The following is a 13,403-nucleotide window of genomic DNA, read 5'->3' on the forward strand; positions in this document are numbered from 1 at the left end:
ATAACAGTGCAGGCATGTATTATTACAGCTTAAGTGGAAAGATTTTATTTTATCCCAACCCCTTCTCCACCAAAATCAGAACCATTCTTAGAAGCACAACATATCATATCCTGGATCAACATAAATCCGACTGGAATCAGAAGAGAACACACCAAAACAAGGCATTTATATAAAGAACAAGACTCATTAAACGCTGTAAGCAGCCTTTGGAAACTGCTAGAGTTGAACCTTCTATGCAAGTTTCAAAATTAAAACCAACATTATTATCAGCACCCATTAAAAAAAAAACACATTAGAAAACCTTCCATGGCTCCCAGAGAGTGATAAAGAACATTTAATTTGTAAATGGATTTCTTTCTTTCAAACTGGCTAGGACAGTTCTTGCCTCCTTGCAGGACGTAATGTATACAAAAACAAAAATCCCATAAACCCCAGACATGTTGCACTGTGTTTACGAGCAAACACTTCTCCAGCCTTCAAAAATAATAATCATGAACTCACTCATACTTTCTTTACTTACCATGCTAATATTTAGAAATTCATCAATATTGAACAGGTGTTCTAGGTGAAGGGAAGTATAAATTCCTTTGTTTTCTTTGCAATCACTATAAAAATAAACATACATACATCACCCTAAAAACCACCTTGAGGACCAAGTGTTTAAGAGAATGATTAATAATGGTTTCATATTCTAAGAAAATCAGCCATTTAAAAAAAAAAGTTCTATTTTTTTTGAAGCTTAGTCTATAAGAAAGCAAGTAACTAACAATTTCTGCTGGTCTCAAAGATGCAAAGTATTTTTTCAAAGAGTTCAACTAGTATCGCTATACAATAACAATAGGCTGTATCTTATAAATCTCATATAGGAGAAAATTGGTTTTGCTAGTGATTCACTAAAAATCAGAATGTCTTCTAGAACATACATGATTTCTGCCTGTGCTTGAAATATAAAGCATGGAAGATACCACAAAAACAGTATGTATAAATTGAATTAGATCTTGACTATAACTTTAATACCTGTACACTTTTTCAAAAGTCAAGTTAATATTCGGATTTTTAAACAGGATGCCAGAAAGATAGTTTTTCCAATGCTGATTTAGTAAGTAGGGAGTATCCAAAACCTAGAAGACAAAATTCAGTAATGTTACTATAATTCAGAGTTTTCAATTCATTAATTCATTCATATGCGACCTTTTGACACATACCCACATTTAAGCTTATCCCCCACTAATGGAAATACAATCAAACCAGCAAATTCAACCTCTCTGGTGCAGAAAGTGAATACCAATGCTCCACACCACCAAGAAATGATGAATCACAGAAAAATTCACCTCCAAAGGAAGACAGGCGTGCAGTATTTACACTGCAAAGCAAATTAAACCAAAAAAGGATGAATGTCTCTACTTGGCATGTGAGGGGAAAGTAAAACCAGATCCAAACTCACTTGAAGCGTCCCATAAAAAATAGTGTGTCATACAAAGTGACAAGACCATTGGGACTCATGGGGTTTCTATTCATTGTTTAATAACTTGAATAACTTCACCTTGAATAAGGTTTTATCTTCAAAGGGCTCACAGACCAGTTTTTCTACATTTCCACCTGTGACAAAAGTGAGCACCACCACAATCATCAGCACCCAGGAGAAAAGAAAACTGAATCCAACACCACTGAAAAAAAAAAAAAAAGTTGAGTAAGTATTTGCTTTTTAAGAACAAAGTAGATATACTTCAGGCAACAGTGAAGTCAACAGTTAGCAACTATAACAGAGAACTAAAAACTGGTAGGTGGTTGAAATACTTCTGTTTTCCAGATACATTCTTGCACTCTGAAACATCTTACACATCTCAGCCCTGTAAAGTCTTCAGCTAAAGTGCATCTAAAACGCCCACATTTGCATTGGGTGCGCAAACATTTTTAACAGTTAAGCAAAAGCCACAAAAGCATACATTTTCTTTTTTAAATTCAACTCTAGCCTTGTGCTCTAAAAAGAGTTTTAGACAGATTTCAGATGCAATCTTCTCTTGCACCCAACAGAAATGACATTAAATCACTACCGGGAACTTCCAAGAGCAACCCCAAACCTCCTGAAGTGCTCTGAGAATGTCAAGTGTTTCTTGTCTCCTCATATGGCTTATTTTAATTTTGAGCAAGTGCTCAAGTGTACTAAAAAGCCACAAATTCCTTCATATTTCCAATTATCTGTTCCCAGTTTTTGCAGTTTCCAAATGGGCTTACATAGAAAATCATTAGCTACAGCACTTGCCTTAAAACAGTAGATTCAGAGGTTGTATCCTTCAGCTGTGGTCCTCAATAAAACAGAAACCCAAAATCCCCAAGTGCCTCAGTGGAAATGCATAGATTAATACTAATTTTTGTTCTTTCTTTTTTTTCTTTTTTCCTTTTTTTTTTCCCCCCCCTTTTTTTTTTCCTTCCAGAGCATATACACAGGTAAGACAACAAATTCTTTTTATACATCTGTCCTTCAAAATCAATAAAAATAACCTCCTACAGTTACCTTTATTTTATTTTTCACCAGTAAGTGAAACTTACGCCATAAGAAAGTTTCCTCCAGTGTTGGAGATGCAGCCTCTGGTTGTTGGAGAAGCATGTTTATCATAACCACAGGTGCCACATAGCAGTCCGAGATAGTAAAAGACCAGAATCAGTACCACCATGCAGCACAGAATGAGACAACCCAGCCACCTAAGGAATAAAAGCCAAAGTGCTTGGTTATTAGCATGTAAAGAACACACTGGAGACCTGCAGAATACATCAGGCAATACTACATTCCCAACTGGCCCGCCCTTGATTCTGTTTGAGCAACAAACTGTTAGCAATGAAAAAAAGCTTTTCCTACACTAGCATGTATTTTGGGCCAGAACATAATCGCTGTTGGATTACATACAGCTGCTATGGAAGGGCTGGGGAACAAACATCACAGGAACAAGGTGTTCCCAAATCCAATTACTGCAGGTAGATTGCGACCAAAGTGTCAAAGTGCTCCAAGTGAAGCAAACAATGACTCAGAGGAGGCAGATGCTCAAACAGTAATTTATTCAAGAAGCAGTGGAGAAATTTATGAATATGAACTGGCCATTGGTCTTGAAGTACCTAACTGCTCTTACTGTAAGGCTTACTACTTTTTGCACACAATGTGTTAGGCTTGTAATTGTAAGTAACTGTATTTAAGGTGATTAAAACCTAGGCTTCGTGTGTCTGGAAAGCTTTTAATGTATGGAGCAGTTAACGGAACTTTATCAGGAGAAAGATCTTGGATAGGAATTGAACTTTAATTTTTAGTGATTAATTCGTGTAACAGTTCTACCTGTGCAAATATGTGGAGCACATCCATTTATTCACACAGTTTAAATCTTATTCTAGCCTTTCACCCTCTCCTAACTCTCTCGGCTCTTCCTTTTTCCTTTCATCGTTACTTCTCCCAGCTTATATTTCTTAAGTTCCCTCTTCTCCTCCCTGTACTTTTGTGAACAGAAAGGAAGAACCAGAAGAATCAGAGAAAGAAATATAGTAAATATGCACAGCCAATAAAGAGAAAGAAAAACATTAATGCACATTCATAAAAGAATACTTACGAAGAACTATAAATAAGGCGCCTGTAATTAAGAAAGGGATGGACAGAAAATTATCTGGACAGCTACAGGCTTGTTGGTTTCATTCATGCTTCAAGCACTACTATGTTAGGTTTGACAAGAATGGGTATTTAAGCGCCATGTAAATGAGATACATTTCTGCACTTTTTTGAATCTAAATGCAAGCTTAACAGAAGCATAATGTAGTAGAATGAAGCAATATATTTATTTGGTTAAATGCAATCTGAGCTTCAAAGAAAATATTGATAAATTTGTCAAATTAAGGCTCACCACAAAAACTGCCAGGTAAGGAAAGGGCTAAAGGTAAGGTTATAAGTGAGGTTCTTGAAGTTCAGCCTTCTGCTCACTTGTTATTTAACACTGCATTAAAGCCGTTAGCACACTTATTCTGTAGCAGTGAAACTGATGATGACATAAAGATAGAAGCAATTATCAATATAGGATCAACTGAAGTGTCAGAATGTAGGGAGAACTTGATGAGCTTGAGGACTGAAATGACTAAAACAGGACAAAGTTAAATGGTATGAAAGGAAAAGCTTTATGCTTCAAAATATGAGATTATTCTCAATTACAGGAGTCGCACAAGTGGCAAATAGGAAAAAAATATTTTTCTCAAGGTACAATCAACCCATGCATTCACAAGTACAAGTACTACACTGGTAGGAACAAGCAGGGGTGTGCAAAATTTTACAAGGTATGAAGCAGAATCCCCTGCTATTCCTCCTCTGTGGTAGAAAGGGTGCAATAAAAAGGGATTGGCTTCAAGGCCTCTCCAGTCCTGTGCTCTCGCAACTGACCTGCAACGCGGCAAAACCAAGCCCTAAGTTAAGAAGTCTCCCTGGCATTGTGAAGCAATCCATTGCTTTATGCATGTCTTTGACACCTACCTACATTCATCCTTCCTGAAAAAGGCCTGAAGGCCTACTGAGTAGAAACTACCTCTTGCTCTGTAGTGGAACAGCATCCAGTTGTTGATTAGCTGCAGCTTTGGCTTTTACCAAAACACCAGTAGCAAACAATTGCCTTATAGCATCTTTGTCTCACTGTGTTCATCACTAATAGTTTAATCGCCATTACAGAACATTAAATATTAAAGTATTAACAACAGGTAGCACTTCACTCCTGTCTTATTTCCTGTACATACCTGTAGAAATCGTACTGTTCCACTACTGGAAAATAATCTTGAACGTATGCTTCACTCTGTGTAAGATATATCGTCAAATCTGCTAAAATCTTCTGAACAGGGAGCATTTTTGTGAAGGTAGTGATATTTGAACCAATGGTTTCCAGCACATTTTTGATATCTAAAAGAATAAACATATTGCGCTGTTACAGATTCAGAGAAGAAGTTTACATTCCACATATGCATTATAAAATGCTATTAAGCCATTTGCCACATGTAACAAGCAAGCCATGAAGACAAGTTTGAGGAAGAGACAAGCAGGCAACAAAAACATGGAGCTTCAAAGTAACACAATGGCATTGTAAAACACACACTTGATTTTTAGCATTCAGTTTAATGATGAAAGATGTAGATGTCGAGCCAGAGTACCTTCTTTCCTTTCATTATAATGAATATGCCACTTCTTATCTAGCCGGCTTAAATCTTGCTTTTCATGCAATATTGCAAATGGTAACACTGAGCAAGACAATTAGCCGCTAAGTTTACTAAGGAGAAGATCAAAATCTATTTAAACTCCATCCCTTGGGAATACAACACTGAAAGAAATTAGACTGCCTGTATTGAGAATCTATACTAGTTATTTTCAATCTTATTAAAAAAGACTACTTAAATAAATTCATTCCAATTAGTTAGCAATGCTCTTGAGATAATGATCAATTAAGCAATTTTTTTTACTCAAATTACAAACAAACATGCTACCCTATACCCTATATATAGTTTAGATACACAGAGAACATGATTAATTCACTTATACATTTGTAAAATGTCTATTTTGTAGACTATTAGACTATTGTCTACTATTGTAGACAATAGACTAAGTCTATTTGTAAAATGTAGTTTCTGTTTATACTTCCCCTTCTTTCAACCTGGAACATACTTGAAGTAGGAGGATGTATAACTATAGGTTGCTGTTTGGTAGCAAACAACAACTGGACAAGTTTTTGGCTGTTCGTTGTGATGTTTACTCTTCTATTCAACCAGGTACCAAAATACTCGTCTTTTAAAAGTTTACAGATGAAAGCAATTTTTTCTAGTAAAGCTATTTTTTTCCATTGGATTTGTTACTCAAACTCAGGTTTTGTAAGAACAAAACCCCAATGATTTATAAATAGAGAAATTAAGATGGCCTGTCTGTGTTTATGCATACCAGCAGATACCAAAAATGAGTAAATCTGCACTAAATTTCCTTATGAAAAGCATAACATCAGTTTTAGAAACTGGCTTGTTTTAGGCAAGTTTGCACAGTATACTATGCTTGTATATATATACTGTGTTTCATTTTGCCCAAAAAAAAAAAAAAAGAAAAACTTACAAGGAACAGCTGTTTATATGCAGAACAGGTCCACAATGCAAGAACAAAAATTAAAACAAGTTAGTATACATACACTGTACTACATTTTATTCAAATGTCAAGCATCCAGGTACTGTCAAAGAGTAACAGTTTAAAGCCAAGTAACAAAACAATTAAGGCAGACATTTAAATTACCCTTAAGGCATATTTTTACCTCCCCTTCGCCATACACTACATTTTAATACAGCAGCAGGAAGGTTTAGTTTTTTTAACATCACACTCCTAAATATATCATAGACACATCAGTGAAGGAGAATTAGGTTTTCAACCAAATAAAGTGTCCGTGTACAGATGGGATCCCAAGATTTCTCATTACTTGAGCAGCAGAAAGTCTAACAAATAGATCTCCTCCATAAAATATCATATGGTCTATTTTTAGATTTAATTTTGGGTCCTCATTAGGACACACTTGCTTTCTATGTTTTTTTCTGGCACCAAATTAAAAGAAATGTCAAGTTTTACATTTGCATTTTTAATGATCTTTAGCTTTAGCCCAGAAAATATATCATCAATAAAAGAAAACAAAAACATCAGTAAGCGATGTAAAAACATCAACATTAAACAATCAAAGTGAAAAGATAGTTTGTCCTCACCTGATAAAATGTTCCTGGTTTGATTCACCACTAAATCTGGAGTATCATTAAATGCTGCATAACCCTAACAATAAAAGTTGGGAAAATTACATTAAGTTTCTCACTGCCAAATTCCTTGCAATTTTTTTTCCTTTTATACAAGGAGTAAAAGTATACACATGCTAAAATGTATGCGTTAATACTATGAAAAATACATTTGTATCACTGCACATTAGAAAAGGTCAAAGCAAAATAGGAACCCAAGTATACTGCAGATTCAGTTTGCTCTCCAGTATATTCCTTGAAAAAAAAACCCCTACATTTAAATACACATGCATCAGTCAGAATCGTCTCAACTTTTATAGTACTGTTGCTTGTCAGATCTATCTCATACAAAACTGAGAATGCACATATGAAGATGCGCCAAGTGAACAGTTACTGCGCACCAGTCAAATACCTCCTCTTTGCAATTCTATACCTTCTTAACATGAAACACAGTGTTACGAACAATGAAATCCACCTGCCTCTAAAGTCATTGCAATGCTCTCTCCAGTGAGAAGGGGAAAACAAAGGGTCTAAACTGTGGGGATGAAGCTCATCTGGACACAAAGGAGAAGCCACTGCAGTGGATTCTTAAAGTCTTACTTCCTGCAGGCCTGCTCACTTCAGAAGTGGTGGTGGGGGGTGTGTGTCTGAGCCCCCTACACACACCCTTTGGCTTCAGAAAATGCCTTCTATTCCTAGCAAACGTTTTCAGATTGCTAGATTTTTAAGCCATTTTTTCTAGGAGAAAATCATGGTGTTTTGTGGATAGTCTTGCAAAAATACTAATAGTGATTACATTAGGTCCATTGCCCCAGATTTCATATCAAATATGCACATAAAGACTTTGAAAGATATATTTCAAAACAGCTAGAACACAACATAACTAATTAGGAGAGTGTGGATTTTTTTTCTTTAGTTTGAACCAGAAAAATACAGAGCACGCTAGTAGATCCACGTTTCTGCCTTTTTGTTTTTCACTGATTGTTCTTTCAAATAGACAATTAGCAATACATTTTTGATCTGTAGTACCCTGGGGATATAAAGCACTACATTCATACTTCCAAATATTAAAACTTGGCCAAACAATGCAATAATAAGGAGAGATATCCACCATGAGACAGGATGAGGTAGGAACAAGAGAATTCTGCTTGAGAAAGCCAAGGGACAAGTGATACGTAAGCATCCCAGTTTATTAATAACATTTTACAAGCCTGTGAAAACATACCTTTTGAACCAGACTAGAAAGGTCTGTTTTAAGGACATCATTGACCTTGGCAAGCTGTGAGTTCACTCCTGGCAACTAGGAAGCAAAAAGCATTCTTAAGTAACATCAAAGTAGTAGTCTGGCTAATTTACTAAACATTTCAAAGAGGGTAAAGAAACCAGAAAGACAATTTGTAGTAGAATCTTTCTAGCACACTCCTGAAACCTTTGCTATACAAAAGTAAAGCTTAACCTCAGGGTTTTTTGGGAGGGCAGATTATTTCACTGCCCATAGCAGCACTTTAGTGTAGCTGCTTGACACACACTTTATCCTCTTCTACACAGAAGAGGAAAACAGTGATTGGAATTATCCAGAAACACAGAATAAGGGAAGGTCACTTATCTCACAAGTGACAGCAACACACCGAGCCATTAAGTTGCAGAGATACTACTGGACTTATTCAAGGCAATCACACTGTAAAAGTCTGAAAAATACTCTTACCCCACTAAAATTGGCATTGATGTTCAGTTGATTTAACGAATTCCTGATGATATTGCAAGTTGAGGCAGCCTGAGCGGCAGAGCATGCAGAATCATTGAGGGTGTTGCTTAGATGCATTTTAACATCTGTCAAGTTTGCATGAAGCCTTTCTGTTCCCTCCTGCAAAACTTCTACAGAGACACTCACATTCTCCAGTGCTTCCTTCGTTTCTCTAATGGCTGCAAGGATGTAAAGTTTTTTTTAAAAAGCTTCAGTTAGAAACCAGTCTACAGATACAGGTATGAATTGAAAGTACGCATGTGTAAATGCTATCATATTCTTAACAATACTGATTTAAATAACCCTGCCTCCCTCCAAGAAAATCCCTCTAGCACAGAATACGTATTTATTGCACAGAAAAATACTTCACTTAGGTATTCCTACAAACAAATAAATGTGCTCAGACTACTTCTATAAGAACTTTAACACTTGGTCATTAGAAATTAAAAGAAAGCCCATATCCACAAACAGTATTTTCAATATTTTGGTTATAATCCAACTTAAAAATTATGTAGCTGCAAGATGAAAGGGGAAGAGATCATGTTGAATCAGCATGCATTAATGAGTATTCAACACCATCTGGGTTTAGATTTCATCCCAACAACGAACCAAAAATCAACCACTGAACAGGTGTTTAGTAGACAAAAAAACCACACAGATACAACTAAAATGACACAGGTTACAAAAATAAAGTACACTTCACACAACACAAGTTCTTACTGTATTTTTTACCTTTGATAGCCCTTTCCACTTTGACTTCAAGACAAATAAGAGAAATAAAGCAAAAAAAAATGATGACGAGTGAATGAGAAAGAATTCATGGGTAAAAAAACCAAAGTGACTCAAGTTCACAGATGCCTTTCCCTTTGCTCTATAAGCTGTATCTGATTCCTGAAAAAAACCTTAAATAGAAAAAATAATAATAGAGTATTTTCTTTAAAGGGAGACCGTAATAAGCATGAGCAATGCTAAGCTTAAAGATACAATGAAGAAATGGTGATTAGCACACTCATAACAGGCTTGGCAGTGTATAGGACGGGGCCATTGCATGTTCATTCCCTGACCTATTGATGACTAACCTGCAAAGACCTAAGGACAGCTCTCAAAGCAGTATTTGCTAGTCTCCCTTATATTCAATGGAAAGAGACAACCACCTGGAGCAGGGAATTCCTATTTCATCTGTCTTCAGTGACTGCTGAATCTAGGTATCAACAATGGCACATACACCTTGATTTACTACTTAAATATATTTATGAACCTTAAAATATCCAAAAAACTCAGTTTGAAAGAAACATCAAGGCATGTAGAAAAATAGCAAGTTGAATCATGGTACTGCATAAAGCCATCCCATGCTGCACACTAGAAAGATGATGCCTGTCTTACCATGGCAACAGAACATTAATACAACAGTATATACATCTTTACCTCCTGCCATTGTCAGAACCGCATCAAGTGCGGGACGCACTTCTTTTCCCAGCTGTTCTTGAACTCTACTTCCAAGCAAAGGTCCAACATCTGTAGTATGGAGAGATTAAAAGCCCATTATACACTAGTTCAATTTAAACTACCTCTTAGCATAGGTGCTGTCAGACTCTTACGTAACAAAGTATACATATATTACTAAAATTTCTCTAAGGCCTGGCAGTCAGAGCTTAGTGACAGAAGTAACGCAGGAACACAGTTCTCCTTTAGCTAGCTATAGGCCTATAACTGAAAGCAGTAAATCAAAATATGGAGAATATTTGCTAGCACTTCACCATAAAGGTAAAGACACATAACATTTCAACAAACTCCAAAAATATGTATTTCATTGCATTTAATACTTTTTTGGAAACAGAATTTTTTTTTCTCCACAATCTGTCTTAGAGGTCCAACATCTGGACAGGAATTTTGTGTAATACTCCTTCACTACACGCTATGTTTTTGTAGTGCAATAGAAACAAGCAAATGAATTCTTTTCCTTTCTCTTGTTCCTCATGTATCCGGCAATGTCAAGGTCACCACCCACAACCCAGACCTTCCAGCCTTCTCTGTTGAAATCCCTTAAGCGTGTTAAGCACACGTCTGCTGGTCCCTGCCCCCTCACGCAGTGCATTCAGCACTGATGCTCACAGCGCTGGCTTCATGCTTGCCCACTGCTATCCCCACCTGCAAACCCTCCTGTCTCACTGCCCATAAACAGAAATGAAGCTTAGCTTCAGCAAGAAGACAGACAAGTGCTGAGCAGAGTTTGGTGAAGCATCTTAATGTAACATATCCATTAGGTAGCTACTGAGTCCCCTCCATTTTCAGATCACAGTAAACAGCTTTTTGAGTTTTTGCTCTTGATGAGACAGGAATACCGCATAATACAGAAGCATCCATTACTGCCAGCACTGTCATGTCTGGCTTGGGATAAGAATTCTTATCAAGCAGAAAACACTTTTCAGTATTTACTTAGGGTGGCCAAACTGAACTCATCTACATTTCTCTGGCGGTTTATGCTACTATTGATTCACTTAGAAGGAAATTCTTTTGTCCCCAGGTGCCACACAGTTAATTCTGGTATTTCCAGAAAATAAAAGCTATCTTTATTTACTGATGAGCACTCTCATCACTGAACCAGCTAGGTTCCTGTTAACTAACATATTAAATTGGCATTGAGAACAAATAAATATTTAATTTGAAATTTTGTTTGGAGTGCCTGCGAAGCTACAAGCTAGTACTTGAAATGCAGATGTCAATTTATTATTATTATAGTTTTAAAGGTGACACACTTTTTTTTTTTAGACCAGAGTGTTCCTGCCTAGAACTAAGTAGGAAGACCTCTACTACTACTACTACTTTCACAACCATATTTAATGTGCTTTAGTAGCCTCATCTAGACAAGACACATTGACCTGAGGGTACACAAGTTGGCTGCATTGAAAGCTACCTTTAAAATATGTTTTAAACCTAGGCAGAAGCATAGGTTCTGGGCATGATAAGCCAATTCGTGAGAAGTGGTTGCATAGTTTGATCCCAGCAATCCTGTTTAAAATTGGTTTTGGTATTTCTGTATTTCACTCCAGTCTGAAATGCAGACCCGTACATGTTTATTAAGACCTGCTAACAGTGAATCTTGAATCCTAATCTGCACCGAATATGGTCAGCCCTTTCTATTACTATGAGTTTTGGAGAGTGATGATTAAATTAAAAAAAAAAAAAAAATCAGTGGTTTGGTTGTTTTTGTTTACTAAGAGCTTTAAAAGGTGATGACTCGTATCGTAACTGTGCTGAAGGGGAAAGTGCAGCAGTTGTATTTCCAGTTTTATCTCCTGCTCTTCAACTGCTCATTCTGAAAAGGCAAATACATTAAGCAGCTTTATAAAGAAGATAAGCTTATACCTCAACTTCTGGCTGAGTAGAGGACAAAGGTATAACAACAAAAATAAACAAATACAGAGATCTCTTCCTACTCCCTGGAACCATCAAAACAGCTAGTAGCTCTGTTCCTCGACATTTGGCTCCACAGTTAAAAACCGAGGAATAATATTCTAAAAAAGCACTAAATATCAGTGGTTACTCAACTATAAAAAGGAAAATAAAATATTTGCCTGACTTATTGCATAAGCAATTTAATAAAATACTTTTATTGTGGGAAATAATATGCATTACACCAGCTCCAATTTTGTGTGAAAAGAATTTTAAGTTTTAGTCTCATTTACCACTGAGAACAGCACTTCTGCTTGAAAACCACATTCTCATAAATAAAATTTCTCTTTGCATTATGAGCCATTTACATCATCTTATTGAAGTCTTTAAATACATATCGCTAACCCCCTTTAAATCAAAGTACTTACTATTTAGGTCAGAGAGTGCTTTATCCTTAGTTGTGTTGTACTGGCTCACCAAGTAGTCAATTTGCTGAAAAGAATATGATAAAAAAACATTAAAATAATTGGAAAAAAAGTAATGCTTTTAAATAACGAGTCAAAATGCCACTTGAAACAATCAAAAGATTTGTGCAAAGCCCCAGAATCCTGGCTCTCTACTGTTTCCAGTTAACTAAGTATTTTAAAACCTTGCTTGGCAGAACTGCATGTAAGAAAAGATTAATTGGGAAGTGTCCTTAATCGGAACATCTCTGGGGTAAATGATTCAGCTTAGAAGTGTTAAGTAGCAGAAACTGTGGCCTTGCAAAGGCTTCAAGTCTGTCAGGCCAACAAGATTTTGCATGTCTTCACCTCCGTTACTTGATTTTCTAGTGGCAGTAGTTCCTCCTTCACGGAGAGACACATGGCAAGTTGATGGGGTGGTAATTTTGAACCAATTCACCCACCAGACTGGCTTGCATTTGGGCAGCCTCTCAGAGCTTCTCTTGCAGAAAGAAGCTGGTGGCTCTGTCTTAATGCAAATGGTTTTCCTTACCCCCAGGTGGATTTGGCCCAGTCACAACTTGGGCTCTAGCAAGACACCATAACAATATGAAACAGAAAATTAGTTATCACCAGATTCTGGGTTTGGACAAAATGCTATCAAAGAACCTTCCCAAGTAGAAATCTCACTATACTAATTTTTGAAAAGACATTCAATAACCTTCACTGAATTCTGCATGTTTAAAATAATTCATTATGAATCCTACCCCAGTGTGTTAAAGTAATGTAAATGTTAACACGCTTGACAATTTTAAACATGACTCAAATGTGGACCAAAGTGTATCTGGCTTGCAGTCTCAGACTTTCTGTGGAGTAAGGAAAAAAAAAAAAGACAAAAAACCACCTTCAAACCAACCTATCAATCATACAGCAGTGGATGTAATTAAATGACAAAGTATGAGGCAGATCTCCTTTTTCTAAAAAGCAGAAAACAATCAAGAATTTCTTACTAAGAAGGCTGTACATATATTTTTGTTTGTTTTCCCTTCCCAGGCTAACCT

At 36.4% G+C, this 13,403-nt stretch overlaps 1 protein-coding gene across 4 annotated transcripts in view; it reads right to left on the minus strand.

Moving 5' to 3' along the window:
- Window positions 1-13,403, minus strand: part of PROM1 (prominin 1) — a 54,708-nt gene that overhangs the window by 11,724 nt on the left and 29,581 nt on the right. For 3 of the 4 annotated variants that reach the window (XM_035903478.1, XM_009648025.2, XM_035903477.1), the window contains 10 exons: window positions 12,328-12,391; window positions 9,932-10,021; window positions 8,468-8,685; window positions 7,988-8,062; window positions 6,739-6,802; window positions 4,756-4,915; window positions 2,551-2,703; window positions 1,544-1,667; window positions 1,018-1,121; window positions 521-605 (listed from right to left, as the gene is read on the minus strand). In XM_035903478.1, coding sequence (XP_035759371.1) covers window positions 521-605; window positions 1,018-1,121; window positions 1,544-1,667; window positions 2,551-2,703; window positions 4,756-4,915; window positions 6,739-6,802; window positions 7,988-8,062; window positions 8,468-8,685; window positions 9,932-10,021; window positions 12,328-12,391 — 1,137 coding nt within the window. Of the gene's footprint in view, window positions 1-520; window positions 606-1,017; window positions 1,122-1,543; window positions 1,668-2,550; window positions 2,704-4,755; window positions 4,916-6,106; window positions 6,116-6,738; window positions 6,803-7,987; window positions 8,063-8,467; window positions 8,686-9,931; window positions 10,022-12,327; window positions 12,392-13,403 lie in introns of all 4 variants that reach the window. The other variant, XM_009648024.2, reaches the window with a different exon arrangement.

Source organism: Egretta garzetta, unplaced genomic scaffold (genome assembly GCF_000687185.1).
Source record: "Egretta garzetta isolate BGI_Z169 unplaced genomic scaffold, ASM68718v1 scaffold151, whole genome shotgun sequence".
Taxonomy (NCBI): domain Eukaryota; kingdom Metazoa; phylum Chordata; class Aves; order Pelecaniformes; family Ardeidae; genus Egretta; species Egretta garzetta.